The 18,517-nt window shown below is 34.7% G+C and overlaps 1 protein-coding gene across 1 annotated transcript in view; it reads left to right on the top strand.

Moving 5' to 3' along the window:
* The window catches only part of LOC143244593 (neurofibromin-like), a 141,182-nt gene that overhangs the window by 17,196 nt on the left and 105,469 nt on the right, over positions 1-18,517 (top strand). The window contains 2 exon segments of the mRNA XM_076489559.1: positions 730-906; positions 1,329-1,664. Coding sequence (XP_076345674.1) covers positions 730-906; positions 1,329-1,664 — 513 coding nt within the window.

The raw sequence follows: 18,517 nt of genomic DNA, 5'->3' as shown, positions 1-18,517 counted from the left end.
CTGTTATACTTCCTCCATTATTTCCATACATCTTTCTGGTAGCTTGGTCACTTCATTCACATTTTGATGCTCTCTCCTTTAGAAACAGTGATGTGTCAGTTTAGCGTATGATTATGAATTGTTTGCATATTAGTAGACTTGTCAGTCTCTCAAAACTATTTTCACATTTGTCCATCTCAATCTATCTGGTGAAGTATCACCATAAATACACCACAAACTGAAATGTACTTTCTTCATGCTTCACTTGGTTTAATTCTGCCATTAACCTGTTTTAGAGACTTTTGGTGGGAAGGGGGAATAATAGATTTTCTATAATGTTTAAAAATAGGGTTCTCAAGAAAATTAGATACTTCATTTGGAAGATTGAAGCAAAGAAGAAACTTTTGTAAGATATAATACAACTATGGTTGTAGAAAAAAAAATTATTGAAATACACATTTGATGAGAAGGTAGAAATGCTTCAAATTCTAATTCATCCTATTGGACTGATTAGATTATTTTTCTTGCTTGTCAACATACATATCTCCTGGCTGATCAAAGCTGACTAAGCAGCAGAAATTTCAATCCCTTATTTGCAGTAATTTAAATGTGTGGTACTTAATTTTTGTTAAACATTGTTATCCTATGTTCTTAAACCTAAAAAAAAATTAGAATATTGTTTATTATTGTATTTTCAATTATTGCTTTTAATGGCTTTTTTTCATAACAAAAATTAATTTATTTTTCTAGCGACAGTTCATTGACAGTGTGAAAAAAGCTCTTGTTCCACATGGTACTAGCAAGCAGCTGACGGAAGCTGCAGCGATGACTTGTGTTAAGCTGTGTAAATGTTCTACATACATTAACATTCTTGATAGCAACAATGTCGTTTTCGCTTTAGTGCAATCAGTTATTAATGATCTCAAGGTAAATATCTGTCAGTAAAACAACATCAGATCTTACAAGTTATCCTTTTAGAATGTTTATTTCTACTAGTTTACAAAAATGTTAAATTTAACTATAAAATGTGCTTATTAAGATACTTGTAATGTTGAATAATGTGGAATGCTTTATTTTATTATATAAAATTTACTCTATAAATCTCATCCATTCAGTTAGGAATGCATTGTTATGCTGTATTGTTAGTGAATTATATGGCTTTTGTTACTGTTTTATGATGAACTTTTAATAATCCTTAAATGGGAATTGTAGACAGTAGAGTTCATGTTTAATAGCAAAATTTATTATCCTAATGATAGGAACTTCATTTTTAAAATGCATTTTACTTGGTTGAGGTGTCTACATATAGCTTGAATTTCTGGACATTTTTGTTTAACATTTTTCTGCAGTTTCTTCTCTTCAACCCAAGTAAGCCATTTTCTCGTAGCCAGTCATCTTTAAATCAAGATATAGACCTGATGATTGATTGCTTTGTTTCCTGTTTCCGTATCAATCCTCATAATAATGAAGCACTCAAAGTCTGTTTGAATCCAAATTCTCCTTCAACATACCACTTTGTTCTTGTGAGTTCATTGTACCGTATTATTACACAGCCCCGTCTCACCTGGTGGCCAAAGATTGACATAGTTTATAACAAAGCTCCTGATTTACGTTGCATGTTCAATGATACGGTTACCAAAGTTACTCAGGGGTGCATCAGCCAAAACCCTCTACGAATGATTCAGGTTGGTATTTTTATTCACTCTCTTTCAAGTATGCTGTGGTTGGTATTGTAATACTGTTGTACAACAATATGTAACATTTGTTCCTGGATAGTATGTGTTATTTTTTAATTGCTTATATTGTTAAAGTACAGAAAATGGCCATTATTTCCTTCAAACTTGGCTTTTATGACCTGGATAATGAAATTTAGAAATTAACCTATTTTCTATGTAAAAATGGGCAAATTTGCATACTTTCATTTACGTAAGATCTGAATAAAACAACATATGAATCAAGATTTACGTGTATTTATACTAAAGTTATAAAAAATGAACAAAAATGTTTAGAAGTGGGTAGGTTTTCGAGATTTGCAACTGTAAATATCAACTTTTATATATCAGCCCTAAATATAGCTTCCCATCATGTATTTGTTGTATGCTCCTTGGCAGTGGGATTCAAAGTCCAGTATATGTTGGTAGAAGTGCTCACCTTGCTCTTCAGAGTATGCTTCCATGTTTTCCTTGAATTTATAAAGATGAGCATCAAGGATATGGACTTTCAGGGACATCCTGCAGCCCATTTTGCAGTTGTTCTTCAACAGAGCTTCAACTAGTTCCACATAATTTTCAGTCTTGTGATTGCCCAAGAAGCCTCGAACCACTGCAACAAAGCTGCCCCAAGCTTTTTTTTCTTACTTCTTACTGAGCTTCTTGGGGAATTCTGTGCACTCCAGGATCTTCTTTATTTGTAGTCCAACAAAGACACCAGCTTTGACCTTTGCCTCAGACATCTTAGGGAAGAAATCTCGAAGGCACTTGAAAGCTGCAGACTCCTTATCAAGAGCTGTGACAAATTGTTTCATAAGACCCAATTTTATGTGCAATGGTGGGAACAACACCTTCTGGAGGTCCACTAGTGGCTCATACTTGACATTGTGCCTCCCCACAGAGAACTTAGTCCATTGTGGCCAGTGCTTCCTGTTGTAGTGTGCTGCAGTGTCCCTGCTGTCCCAAAGGCAAAAATAACAGGGAAACTTGGTAAAGCCTCCATGGAGACCCATCAGGAATACCACCATTTTGAAATGTCTGATAACCTCTCAGCCATACTTCATGGCTTCTAACTAGGTCTTGACACTGTTGTATTTCTCTTTGAGGTGCACTAAATGAGCCAGGGGAAGAGACAGATACTTATTCCCATTATGGAGCAGCATAGCTTCGAGGCTTCTGGATGAGCTATCAGTGAAGAAGCACCACTTGTTCGGGTTACAGGCTATTCCAGTTGCCTCATACAGACCAGATACATTGTGGCAGAAGCATAGCCCATCTGGACGAGTGAAGAAACTTGAAAAATGTCGGTGACGTTACCTCTAACTTGCGACTTGCACACTTTCATCTAACAAATCCCACTGCTTGAATGTAGAAGTCAAAAGCTTGGTAATTTGACTTTGTTAGACCTGGAATGTTCTGGAAAATGGGTAAATTTGAAAATTTCATTACCCAGGTCACAAAAGCAAAGTTTGAAGAGAAAAATAGGTCTTTTCCATTTACTTTAGGCATAAGCAATTTGGAAATAACACTTTCTGCCCAGGAAAAAGGAAAAGTAAAAATTTTGTTACATAGGGTAAGTCAGGTTTACACATGAATACATAATCCCTTGTGTTTAATAATTCTAATATTTCTTTCTTGTTTTACAAGCTGAATTATAATAAATGTTAGAATGAAATAAATGTTGGTAAAATTTCTGCAGACACTCATTGTTGAGTTTAAAGACATTTGGATCAACATTTGGTTAAAACATTAACTATCCAATATTCTAAAATTGTCACAACTTTTTCTGAAATGTTTAAAGAAAATGAGGTTGTTTCTCTGCTATTATGAAACATATGTTATCATGTATGTACAAGAATGGTAGTTTCAATGTGGTGAACACAGGATTCACCTGAGTAATAAACATTTAACATCTTTACTAGCTGATGTGTATGAAACAGTGATTTTGAAAACTTGTGCACTTTTTACATTAATTTGCATTGTCTTTTTTTTAAAATAAGGATTATTCAACAGTTTTTTGTATTCATTATTTACATGAAACACATAATCATCATGTTTTAAAATATTCAACTAAAAAGGTGTTAAAGAAAATTATGCTCTCATTTTGAACCATTTTCATCAATTAATTTATGATTTTGTAAAGACATACTTCTGAAAATGTCATTTTAATATATTTTGGCTAGAATAGATGAGTTGAAGTAGAGGACCTGAATACAAGATTTGTAGGAATTGTTGAAAAAAGAAGTTAGCCAACTGTATTACATAGAAGCATAATAAGTATTAAACTATATCATGTTCATATTTTGTTAAAACTTGGCACCCATACGTTGTTACATATTCACAGCTTTTTAAGTGTTGTTTGATAATAATGGCTTATCATTGAGTTTATTCATTAGACACTTTCTTTTCACATCATATATGTATATTCCTGTTCATTGAAACAAAAAGCAACAGAATTAAATCTCCATGTATGATACGTCCAATTGTAATTACATGCATTACCTAATGATTAATGTACTCATACTATGAACCTGAGGTTCTGTGGTGGTTCAGAACCTGTTACTCTGCATTTTGAGGCTGATGGTGCTCTACAGGAATGGTAGTCAGATTCCAGTTTTTAATCAGACGAGATTTTAGTGGTGTCGTAATCTAGACTATCAGTCCTTAGTTAGGAAATGTTATGTCCTGTAGTCCTTGTTTAGCTGTTCACAAAATTCAGAGACAAATGGACAAATAATCAATGAAGTAATGAGAAGATTATGTTATTCAATAAATGTTTTCATTTACACAATATAGTATTTAAATGAGGCAAGTTATTTCCATATAATCTAGACTATTAAAATCCTGTTAACCTTTGAATTTTGCAAACAGCAATTGTAAATTGTAAAATAGAAATCCATTTCAAAGGTTTTAAACAAGAAGATTCCCAAGGAAGTTATGGGGGGCAACATTTATTTTTGGAAAGCATTATTGATCTCATATAGTGCACCCAAAATCTTAAAATGTAGTATGTACTTTTGCAGCAACAGATTGTGAACAATGAATCCTCAGGTTAAAGAAAGCATGTTAACCACTAGGCCATGCATATGTAGTAATACTCATAGTGTCAAATGACCCAGCTATGGAATAAATGGAAGGCATGTCTTTTGACACTTGAATATTCTTTTTGGCATTCATTTGTTACATAGTTACTGCTGCTACACAAACATCTATTGATGATTTATGTAAGATGGCAAGATCAAGTTCTGAAAGAGCAGGGAAAGAGGGCCAATTGGCCTGGCCCAACTTCCACTGAGGCACACGGGTTAGGTGGCACTGACCACAGCCAATCTTTCTTAATATGATAGGAAAATGATCACTACCCTGTGGATTGATGTTAACCTCCCAAGAAAAGCAAGTGAAAAGCAAAGGGGAGTAAATAGAAAGATCTACAGCAGTAAATGACTGACATTTTCGATATTCACATAATACATTTACAAATGTCGATATAGACTTATAACCTGGGAAAATAATTCAAGGGTGTTTTGTACTAATAAGATATTTGATAATAACATAGTATTATATTTTAAAATACTTATTCAAGCTGGTAATGGTCAGTGCTAATATAGTTGAAAACTTACAAGGAGAATAAAGAACATTACAAATGCTCTCTATAAGAACAATTTTTTGATGTATTCACACAAGTTTTCTCAATTTAATTTTAATTTAAGTTTGCCAGTTTTAACTGGACAACATATGGGGAAGGCATAGAGCTCTTGGGGATGACAAATGGAGTAGAAATCTGAATGTTCACCTCCTAAAGTCACTTCACAGGGAATTTCAAGGATGGTGATAATCAGTCCAGTGCTTGCCAGTTTGAAGCTGACACATGCACGGAATTTTGTCAGATTTAATTGAGTTAGGTAAACTCATGGAAATAAAAATGACCCCAACACCAATGCAAATACAAACATCAAATGTGAAGAAAAGAAACATAAACGCTATAGCAAATTTTGTTTAAGTGTAACTACAGTAATATATTGTTGGTTCAATTGGGATTATAACATTAGTTTTAAAAGGTTGTAACAGCTTTGAAGTAAATTTGTATTAAATTCATGGTTGATGTGCAAAGTGTTTTATAAAGTGTAGGAAATTCTATAACATTTCTCATCTGTAGTCTTCTTTTTGTTTTACCTTCTGCTTCACTATGGAACAGCTATGTCAGGTTTGTCACTTTTGACAACTAATACCACTGTTATGATGTGATTTGATTTTTTTATGTTTCTCAAGTACATTTTGTTTTCCATTTAAAATTTTGCTTTTATGTGTATGTATATAAATATGTTTGTATGTGTGTGTGTGTAGTTAATATGATCAGTTTTGTGCTCTTACGTATTATCTGTAGTTTGTTTCAAATGTCTGAGATCATTGTGGGATTCTAGTACACAAAAAGTACAATGACTATAACTGCTTAACATTAAGAAATGGTGATTTCACTGGGAACCATCTTTTATGGACTAATATTTAGTTTTGTTCACATGTGATCTATTCTCTGTAAAGAAAACCAAATGTTTGAAACTGGTTTAAAGTTTTCTTACAGTATCTCTCAGTAAGTTCTAAATATCTTCATATAGAATTAAACAAATGGAATATATTTTTTTATTATTATTAGTAGCTGGAGTAGAACTGTAGGTAAACATAGAGATTTCTAGAGTTTATTTGTCTACTTTTTAAACAAATTTGTGATACAACACTGAAATATTCTGCTAAAAACCAATTTAGAAGACAATAGTTGCTCAGGAGAGCATTCAGTGGATCAAGAATGTTCTGACTAGCAAGTATGGTAATCCTATTGCCACAGGCATCCTGTAGTGAGCATTTCTTGAGGTTTTAGTGACTCACATTAAAAATTTAATTAAACTACTTTTTAAATTATGTTTATACCAGTTATTATAGCATTGAGTTTTAGCTAATAATCCATATGTTAATGGTATGTAGGTTTTATGTTCTGAATTTCGTAATGTGGAATTAAAAAAACTTCTGAATTATCCCTAGTGTTACTCACATGATCTATTTTCTCAAGGTATCTTCTCGTTGCTATTTTATTTACTACTTCTCCAATAGCTATGAAGTGAATGTACATTACTCACTAAAAAAATTATAATTTCTCAAACAAACCATAATTTTTATAGCTATCAATCTTGTTTGATTACTGAGCCATTAAACAGAAAATCAGATTTCTCTTGTCAGACCCATTTGTCACATCCTCTCTTTCAGACTTTGTTATTAGTTTTCTCTTACTCTTAATACAATATTATGTATGACCAATAGAAAGCCAAGGTTTTTGGTTAATTAAATAGTAATGCATTGGTTTCTGAACAGAGAATTGTTTTTTGTTTTTTTTCTGTTAGTACAATCTTCCATCCACAAGAAAGTTAACAAGTAGCTTGAATAAACTTGTAATGGCTCTTGTTGCATAGTTAGAAAACCATAATAGTTGTGATAGCTGTGGAAAAGTGTCTGCTTTTTGCATATTATTATTCTATGTGCATTATTTCATTTAATAAAAATTTTTAAATGCATTACTCCCATTAGTATAAAAAAGTAGGGTTAAATGTCATTCACAGTGGACAGCAAAAAAAACCAAAAACACCTAAGTATGATACTTTATTTCTTGATTTTTTTAGTTTACTTATGCTTAAATAGGTAGAATAAATAATAATTGTAATATAATGAAAAAAGTTTCACAAGGCAGGCACAAGTGCATTTGGTTGGTGAAGAAATATGATAGTATAACGAAAGCTCTACCTCCCCAAGTGATTTACATCTTATAATGGCATGACCAGTAGTAATTAGACAAGGTTCAAAGAGCAATCATAAGGCAGTAAAAGAACAAATTCTGATATGGTACTTTTTTTTTCCACTCACAAGATTAACTTTTCTCATATTGTGCTGCTCTCTATTTGCAAACCTTTTTTGAATGCATGCCACAAGCTTTCAACCCTGCTTCTCTTGAAATCCAAAATTGCAACATATGTCTCGTAAATAATTGTGCATCACCTATCCACCAATAGGAGAGCACTACTCTCATGTAAAGCATGTGACTCACACTATGCACCACAACTGAACTTTCACATCTTGTGCGGCAGTGCACAAGTATTGCATTGGAACAGTTATTATTCTAGGAGAGGTTTAACTTTCTTTAACTTAGTTCAAATTAACATTGTTCATTTCAGTTTTTTGAAAAAAACATTTGATTTACCCATGTTTGCCATACATTTTTTTGCTGGTTTCATATCACTTATGAAATCCAAAATTGCTATTACCACTTCAGTTCTATATCTTTCATCTGTTACCACACTTTTGACCATGGGCATGGCAACACATCAGGGGATTTTATGGTCTTTGTTCATGAGGAGAGGAAGCACTATATGAACACACGATGTCTCCTGTTTATGCCATTGTTCTTCCCTTACATTTCAAACCTTTTACTGGCATATGCTGACGATAATTTTGATCTCCAACCCCAACAGAGCTTGTTGTGCCTTCCCACACCTTCTTGAGGACTCTGTTCAGCCCTTGTCAGTTTTTTTTTGAGCTTATATATGAGGTATACGTTTTATTTCTTGCTATTGTTTTTCTTTTTGTTTTCCATTCCCTTGCATTTTGGTTTACACTGTGCTTTTGACATCCTACATAGTGATGGCATAGATATGCCTCTCTCCTAAGAGCTTCAGGTTGGTCCACCCTTGTGATGTTTTGGGTGAGCTTCCACATTCTGACCACCAGTTGTGAGCTCAGGTTAGACAGGTTCTAAAAATTTTCTGTTCATCCTACTTCTCCAATTTTCAGGATTAACCTTCTTCTTCCTATCTGAAGTTTATTTCAGGAACCCCATGGAGTTTCTTGGGCCATTTCCCCCTTTTCTTTTCCACTTTTAGCTGTGTGTTATCTGTAGCAATGACCCTACAAATATAGGTCACTTCTCTTTTGGTATTTTCTGAACTGTGATGCTATTTTTTTATTACCCTATGGTTCCATGTTTCATTTCTTGACCTTACCCTTTCCGACCTTGCTTGTCACAGTTTCCCAAAGGTACCACTGTACGTCATTTTTCATGACACTACATGGATTATCTTTTTCTTCTTTTGGATCCTTGGTCTATGCCAGTGTCTATCTGAGGTAGTCTTTGTCTTTCTATTGCAACAGGTGTCATACCTGCTTCATGTGGGTTTTACTCCTGTCAGTTTGCCCATCGTGGAATGGTATACCTTTTAGAGCCCTCTCCTTCAGTTGTGGTTCTGCACCATCTGTTAAAATCAAGTGCTTGCCCCTTTGCTAATCATATTATTTCTGTGAGAACAGTGCTTCCATCACATGGACAACTGGTTTCTTTTTACCATTTCAACAGGGGAGTCAGCCAGTCCTGCTCTTTGTTTCCTTCTCGAAGCTGTGTGGTTGGATTTGTTGAGAAGTCCTTCTTTCATCCTCCCCAATACTTTGTACATCTGAGTGTTATCTTCAACACCCATGTATGTCAAGCTCTACCCTCTCCTCTCAGACTCCATTTTATTTAGCTTGTCATTTGGACTGCCCTGTTTGCTCCTTTACTTCCTGGTGGCAAGATTCTGTAGCTTTTGAGGTGGTGGTTGCCATAGACATCTGTAATACCCCTTGACAGCACTCATATGCATTTGCTTAAATGCGTTCTTTATGACCAATGGAACCTTATGCAGGATCCCTTAAATGCTTGTGTTTAGCTTCCTTTCCTCTTACTTGTTGATCTTTGTTGGTGTTGGGCGTGGTTCATATGTTAGTGGGAGTTCTGCTTCCTCCTCCATAGCCTGAATTGCATCTGTTTACAGATGTATCTCTTCACAACTGGAGTTTATGCATCAATAGCCAAGATTTCTTTTCACATCAGTGTTCTCAAACTCCTAGATGTTCATTGGGCTTTGGATCATTTGTTTTCTTTTGATAGCCATGTGCAGGTTATGATCCATTCAAACATTTCTACCAGGTGACATTCTTTTATCACTCTAGGGCACAAGGTCCCTTTCCCTGTGTTTTTGCACCACGGATCTTCTTTCTTGGATCCACACATGCACACATTGAATTATTTTGATGGCATGTTGTGTCATAAATGCTTTCCCCTTCTGGATCATTAATCTTTCCTGTCTGAATCTCATTTGTCCCATGTGTGATCCCTGCATCCTGCTATATTTTTAGTGGCTTTGCCTGGATCTGGGTATGCTCTTATTGATACTTTTGCCACCACCCTCAATCCCAAAATATCTTAGTTTTAGTCCATAGTTCCCCATCCTCCAGCATTGGCTGTTGATGCCTTCAATTATATTTGGTTTCTTCTGTTCCATTATGTTTACCCTCCTGTCCTTTTACTTCTTTAGGTGGTCTTATTCATCTATGAATGGTCATTCTAATTGCTTTTTTCTGACTCTCTTAGCCTTGGTTCCCTTAGTTCCTGCAACTGCAGGTGGTCTCTACCTCTTCCATTAACCACTCCACCCCATGCCATCCATCTTTCCACCAAGCTTTTGTCAGGTTCTTGACTAGATTTCCTAGTTTCCCTCACAGAGTAGCTTCATATTTAGTCTGTTTCATTTGCCCTTCTTTGACCACCTATCTACAGACTGTCTGTACTTTTAACTGTATGGTTGCCTTGATCTCTGAGTTCTCTTGTTGGCCTTTGAGAGGTTTTTTTGGTCTCCTTGATTTCAGGTGACAGGTGGCATTGTTCCATAACTTCCATTTCCCATTTCTGCATGGTCTTTGCTTCTCTTGTCGTCTCCATGTTGATCCATTCCTTCCATCTCTGTTGGCTGCTGAGGTATCCATCCCTCCAGTTTTGGGACATTATCATTGTTCTTTTTGTTCTCACCTAACCTCTGTTTGCACCTCTGTTTGTGTGTTCCATTTTTCACCTCTCTCTGATTGCTTTATTTTTTTTTCTTTTCTTGACCTGTTTTATTATAGGTCTAATAAATTTGCCCTTAATGTTACCATGCCCTCTTACTACTCCTTTTCCCTTATCCGTTATCCAGATTGTGCTTTCCTTTTTTCAGTCTCTGTTCTTTTTATCCCCAGTTTCCCATTTATGCACTCCTCCTGACCTGGATGTACCCCCTGTCTTGTCTGTCCCTTTCATTGTTATATTCCTCACTTGGCTTCCTTACTGTCTCCTCATTCCTACCTGTTTCTCTCTTTCCACACTCCTTTTCCATTGATCTTTCCCTGTTTAGTCTAACCACTTGGGTTTTGACATTTTATCAATGTGATTTATTCCTCTTTGTCTTCTTCCCTGCATTATCTTTATCATGTTTCCTTATATCAACTATATTTTCTTTCCTTCTCCCGTGACTGTCATCTTTATTAGCCATTAGAGGAGATTGTGCTGTAGGACATGTAGAGTACTTCACAAACATTCATCTCCCATTATCTACACCACATATCTGTTTCTGGTTCCCCAGGGTATCACGTACCATTTTTGGCTCTTCTTTTGACATTGTTACAACTATGACATGAGGTAAATCTTTATTAATGTTTTCTTTTATTTCAGGGCCCCCTGCTTCAATTTCACTTTGGATTCTACTCTGTGGTGAGTGGTGCCTGATGAAGTATTCTGTATATACTCTGTACTCTGAATGGATTTCCACTTAGTTGGCTATAACCACTTGCAGACATCCTTCCATTAGATCCACAATGTAGGCCATGTAGATTCCAATATTTCCATGGCTGTGTATGCTCACTCTTCAGATTGGGTGTTTCACAAGATCACTCAAATGTAAATTTCTCATGATACTTGAATTGTAATAGTTCCATCCCATACACCATGGGTGAAGCAGAAAAGAATTGCTACCTCATCAGTGATGTCGAGAAACCCACTTGTTGAGAAATTTATATGCAAAAACGGCTCGTTTAGGTTGAGAAAATATTTTACATAGAAGAGCGAACAACGTTTTGACCTTCTATTTAAAATATTTTCTCAACCCAAACGAGCCGTTTTTGCATATAAAAGAATTGCTACCTATCCTTGCCATGCCTCAATTGAATAAATCTGTGTGGGATTTTTTGAAAATAGGGTTTGTTATCACCCATTGCACTGTCTCAGGTGTTGCAGTTTATTTTGCCTCATTTATATTGCTTTGTTGCATCAACCTCACCCCTGTGAATGTGCTTTCTTCTTGTTACACAATGTATGGTTTTCCTGACCTTATTAGGTTTCATGGTAAAGAGATACCTGGTTCAGACATGGTGTAGTTCTGCTTCTCAGATCTTCTGATCCATAATTCTCAATTAAGGGTTGCCCTTAGGATGCTTCTGGGTGATATATATGGCTGTGCTTCCCCCATACTGGTCCCTTTTCAAATTCAGTATGAGCAGTGGGAGAGTACTGTATCAGAAGTTATAATTTTCCTAAACCAGAATGCTTCCCACCCCCTCTCCACTATTTTCCAGTGCTTGCATCTTCAGTTAAACTTCAAAGTGATAGTTTGGTGGTGGCACATAGAGAGAATTTCATGCATCATGTGATAATAGTGCTCTCCTAGTTGGCCCTTAATGTGGATTTCTGTATATGATGAGGGGACCTTTCCAGAGAAGGTTGTGTTCTTTCAGTTTACTTCCTTTAGGATCTAAACATCCATCCACATGTTTACTGGTGCATAGCAACCTATGAAGGGGTGGAGAGGATTCTGGTGGTTGAGGGTTCCAACCCTAACATGCCACTTTAACCTTGAATTTCTGTAGAAGGGCAGCCTTGGGGTGGCTTCCCAGAGTCAGTCAGCTGGTCCACTTGAGCTAAGGTCAACCAAGTACCAGTGTTGGATGTTCTCAGTGGGTGTTGCAGACATTGTGCTGGCGTTATGGCATAGTGCTCACAAAACCCTGGTGTTGCTACAATGCTCTTGTTTGGCATTGTAGTACATGCCCTCACAGGACTCCATGATGGGTAGGGTCAGTGGGCACTGAAATATTCTTTCCTTATTATCAATCCATCAAATAAAATAATCAAAATAAAATAGTGAAAAACAGAGCATGGGTAAATGACCACATCTTCAAGATTCTGAGCAGCAATCTTCAACATCTGTACCTCATTTTCTGATACTACATTCTCTTTCAGACAAATCTTTAGGGCAAATGCCTCCCTTTTTTTATTCAGAAGAGACTAGAGGGACTTGTTGGCTCTCCTAAGTCAGGCAAAAATCTTTGTTCTGGTGGTATGTTGGGGGAAACATGGACTCCTTTACACAGTTAACTCCTCTTGCATTCAAAGGCCATTGGGGATATACCCATTGAGGTTACTCCCCACACTACTTGAATTCATCACAAGGAGTTATTGTTGAGAGGGATTTGAAGAACATCCCAGAGTCAAGAGATCCTCATTGGTTTCTCCACCCGAGGAGTTTCTGTAGTGTGATGTATCTCCATTTGCAAAGATGGAATTATGATGCCAACCAATGCTCTAATTTTGATGTTTACATTACCATGTCCAACTACCACCATCAAGGCAGGTTAACTAAATTGCAAGGTACGGCCATATATTCTGAACCCACTCGGTTGTTTCCATTGTCACTGGTTTTGTCACTCACAGACATCATGTCATGGTTCCTTCACGTGCTCATTGAGGTGTAAAAAACCATGATGCTTGTGAGTGTGAAATAGACCCTTATTGTGTTAATTGTAGTGGCTCTCAACAATCTTACTTTTGTTCATGCCCTAGGTTGGTGGAAGAAAAAAAGAGATATAGTGCTTCAAAATGGCTCACAACATTTCTTATCCTGAGGCTTGAAAGTTACTGTCCACAGCTCCATCTCAGACTTATGCTGCTGCACTTTGTTCCACTGCTACAGTGGGAGTGCAGATGGATCTCTCCACACCTCCAAAAGAATCATTGGTTTAAGAAAGTTGAATCAACATCAACACCCATATCCGTTCCTAACATTTCTTTCAGCAGATCCCTGAATCCATTTCCTTTGGTTCCAGATTCAGGTGTTACCTCAGGTCCATCTTCTCTGAACCCAAGATGCAGAACAATCATTTGTTCACACCCTCAGTTACTGGAATCTTCTTCCAGTGACAGACACCTGCCCAATCAATGCAGAGATGCTGCTGTTATATTTGAAAATGGTTGAGAAAAACGACTTGGGGAACATTCTGAGCTTTATATTGGTTATTCACATGTCATATATTGAAGTAAGTATATATAAGAGGCTGTTTCTAAAATGGAAAGAGTTAAGCAGGACCGCTGTGTTTGATTCATTATATGAGCAATGTCTCAGCAAACAGAAGAGACAAGAGGTTCTTATTTCATATTCTATATTGTTAATATCAGCAATCTGAGTTTCTAATTTGTCCAAAACTGTAGACTTTGAATATTGACATCACAAACATTTAAGCAGAACCAATGGTTTATTCAACATACCACATGACACACTAAAATCAGTGTTAATGTGTTTAATATTTACTTTTAAATTAAGAAATTGAATAATGTGTACTAAAATTTGAATTATAATCCACAGTTTTATACCAAACATATTGGCTCAAATTCATAAAATAACAGTTCAATAAAACGTTAAATGCAAGTCAACGAACACGATGGCATGACTTTTGATCCATGACCCATTGTGATACAATTAATTGAAATCTTTTCATTGGTCAGCTTAAAAAACAAAAGTGTCATTAGAGTTTTGGACTGTGTTTTTTGCCATTTCTGTATGTGGACTAACAGCTTTTTGAATCACAGTATTTTGGAGGATGTTCTGAAAATTTATAAAAATAGTCTTTGAATTACTTTTGACAAATATTCATGATTCAGAAGTAACCCCTTATAACCATTTTGAGCAAAGAAATATAAAATAGTAGTAGTGTAGAAAATACACTTGGAATGTACTTGTTTTTCATATGCTTTTAACATATCTTCATAACAAGCTCATACTCCATATACCACAACCAGTATTTTTAAGTGTTACTTTTTGAAAAGTTTTATGTGTATATATAAAGTTATCAAAATAATTTGAACTCAAACTGAGCATAACTGATGTTTCTAACCATATTCCATAATTTTATAGTTCCTTTGTAGTTTCCAATTTACAAAGCATTTACAACACAAGATAAATTAAAGTTACATCCTTATTTTGCATATATTTTATACAGGGTGTTCAGAAAGTCACTGTGCACTTATATATTTATTAACAGACAGGAGGTAAATATGAATGACAATTATAAACAATGTTGAAAGTGATCCCGTTGGCATCAATACAGGCTTGGATCCTTCTTATTTTGTTTCTAAACACTGTTATCAGTTGCTGGCTTGAAATAGACTGAATAAATGCTGTTATCGCTGCCTTCAAGTCATCCAGCATGAACGGTTGATCTTGATACACTGCAGATTTTGCAGCTCGCCATAGATAAAAGTCTGGTGGATTAAGATCTGGTGAGCGTGGGGACCACACATCTTTGGAAATAATGCGGTATCCAAAACATTCCTTTAATAACTGCATGGATCTGTGAGATGTGTGGGCAGTAGCACCATCCTGTTGAAACCATGAGTAAATGATTTCATCACTCGTCATCTGACCAATGAAGGTGGGAAGAATCTCTGAACAATAGTGCTCACTGTTTATTGTGTTCATAAAGAAAATAGGGCCAACAATTCGACGTCTGGAAATTGCAACCCACACACCAACCTTTAAATCATGTAGGGGTGTTTCATGCAAACTGTGAGGATTATTGGATGACCACAATCTTGAATTTTGTGAATTAACGTAACCCGAGAGATGGAACCATGCTTCATCGGTGAAAAAGGTCACATCCAACATATTAGCTGTATTCTTTTCGATAAATCGGTTAAACCATCTGCAATAGGATGTTCGTTTTTATTATCAGTTGCTTCCAGGTCTTGTACCGTCATTAGTTTGTATAGGAAGAGCTTTAATTTCTTTCTGATGGTCTTATGAGCAGTTTCAAGAATATCATGCTGCTGAGCTTACTTTTGTAATGATTTTGATGGACTCTGCATCACACTGTCAGAAATATCCAACAGTTTCTCCTCCAATAGCTTTGCTGGCCTTCCACAGCATTTGGCATCATCTACTGATTCTGTTTCCCGAAACTTATCAACAAGGTTACGAACTGCATTGTGATGTGGAACAGGTGTATCTGAAAATTTTTCAGTAAATCGCTGTCGCACCACATCTGTGTATCTACCACCTTCTCAAAATACATGTTCGACGAGTCATACACGTTCTTTAGTTGTTAAAACCATATTGGGATCAAAATCTGAAATATAATAAAATATGATTACAAAACTGCAGTGACTTTCCAAACACCCTGTATATTAGAAAGAGTGAGGGTAAATAAGATGTATGTTTGGTTAGGCTTAAATTTGTACTTTGGTATTGTTTTAACATTTCTGTTGTATGACACAGACATAACTAAAGTTATTTCTTTTTGAAATAAGTTATATTGAGATTAAAAAATAAAATTATGTATGAGAACTGTTAGAACGTAATGACTTTCCCAACTATATCTTCCCCATCACTTGGGTAAACTGGTAGTTATTTAGAATTTTAAGAACAATTAGTTTTGTTTTGTCTCTTCACATTGTATGTTAAGAGGAGTTAACCTGACCTATTCAGTCACATGTCAGAAAATAATGATAACACTGGAAAGATATTAATATAGAAGGTGATTTATACAACAGTTCAAGTCTGAGCACTTAAATTGGCAATATTTAAATAGTCACTAGTGAAATTTCATTAGAATGATATTTGAATAATACCAGTAGTATATACTTAAACCTAATGCAGAAAATAGTGTGGTGTGCTGTGATAGCCTAAGTATCATTGTAGAAAAAGAAATAAAGAATATGTTAGAAGTGCAAAGAGGAAGTCACATGGTCAACATTTTGTGTTAGGTTTTAAACTATTGCTAACATTTGTAGCACCATTTAGTAGACAAATTAGTTTAATTTATTCTTTATAGTATATAAATAAGATAGTGTCATGTAACTATAAATTACTTGTATTTTATGAAAGTGTTTATAATATACACTGACTGGAAATTAAACTTGGAGACAGATTACTCTTTTAATATCTGCATTTATTGAAAGATTTCTTCATTGTGAAATACATTTTTTTGTAATATAATTCTACCTCATATTGTTTGAGTTAACAAACCTTGTATGACTTGCATTTTCTGTAATATAGCATAAGGGCTAATCTCTATTTTATTTTTTATTATTTTTTTGCATATTATATACATGGCTAACATTAAACAATATAAAATGCATTAAAACTTGCCACAGAAAATGAAAACATGAAGGTAATAAAACCTGTGGTGCATGTTCACTTGTGCTGTTTGCACCATACTGGTCATACATTCTATATGGTGGTAACCAGTTAGATTGAGCCACAGCTTCTGTCTAATTATAAGAGCATCAAAGTGGTTCATTGTGCCCACAAGATGCTGTATATTTTTATGCAATGTTCATGTATTAGCATTTGCAACACAGTTTATTACAAGCAGTATTAGAAACATTGTTGGTCATTAAACTATAAGATACTTTATGAGGTGTTAACTTGCATTTTCATACATTTAGACAGCATAAAGATATGAATTTAAAAAAAAAAGTGCTTATAAAACACACAATTCTGTCATATAGCATACATCACACAAAAGTACACATTACATAGCATGATGTCATTGTTGTATAACAGCTGTAAAATGTACAGATAAAATGGATGTGACATTTATTGTTAACTTTGAACTTTTTATTCGTATTGGTTTAAAATCCTAAGTCCTCTTTACTTTGTTTCAAACTTTATAAAGGTTTTTTTTGTATAGTATTTACTGGCTCTTATGAGCAAAAAATGAAACATTGAATTCTGAGCTTTTATTATTTATAGCTAGTTATCTTATTATTAATCTTGATTTATTTATAAATACTTTTTTTTCCAAAAATATAATGATTAAAAGTAATTTGTAAGTTTTGTATGTTTTAATATTTAACTTATTTGCATAAATAATTTCTATTTTCAGAATGTCATATCAAGATTAATTGTATTTCTATTCTATAACATTGTAAGAGCTCCAGTTAGTCAGTAGTAATTAGATTTGAGGAAATGGAATTTATTGGAATTCTAAAATGCACTTGATCAAAGTAAATGCTAAAATATCATTTCTTTTCATGCAGCTTTCAGCACTTTATGTTCAGGTAATGTGTAGTAATTAGCTAGTAGAGAGTAGTATGTGAAGTGGTATTTATGCTCAGGTATTGTGGATTCATTACTTGGTTGAGACTAGTTTCTCCAGTTGTATTGTATGTTTACTAGTTTCTGAGTTTTATTGTTGTTCAAGTATTGTTTACCAGTTACTTAGTAAAGTGAACATTGATGAAACCCATTTAAATATTGATTATAATATTTAATGATTTTAACATCATTTACAATATTTAGTTTGATTATGAGTTGTACTTTTGTTTTATTTATGGAAGATTGAATGTTAAAAATTTAACCTGAGACAGTATCAGTTTATTTAGGTGTTTTAGTTTAAACAAACTAAGAGAGAAAATTAGAGTTATTTAATTTCCTTATCTAAATAAAACTGTAAGGGAAATTTTGCAGAATTGTTATAGACTTGTAAGCTGTAATGCCTGTAAAGAATATTAATGCTTGACTTAAATTGAACATTATTTTTGATATCAATGAAAATGTCAACTTACATGAATTTAATTATTACTCAGAAAGGATGCTAATTTATTTTTGGGTAACTCACTTCAATTGGGATTGTTATTTGGGATATTTACTAGAATTAATTTTTTTATGTATAAA

The sequence above is a fragment of the Tachypleus tridentatus genome, chromosome 2 (genome assembly GCF_004210375.1).
Source record: "Tachypleus tridentatus isolate NWPU-2018 chromosome 2, ASM421037v1, whole genome shotgun sequence".
Classification (NCBI taxonomy): Eukaryota; Metazoa; Arthropoda; class Merostomata; order Xiphosura; family Limulidae; genus Tachypleus; species Tachypleus tridentatus.
Note: the sequence above shows the minus strand (reverse complement) of the source record. Positions and strands in the feature narration are given on the sequence as shown.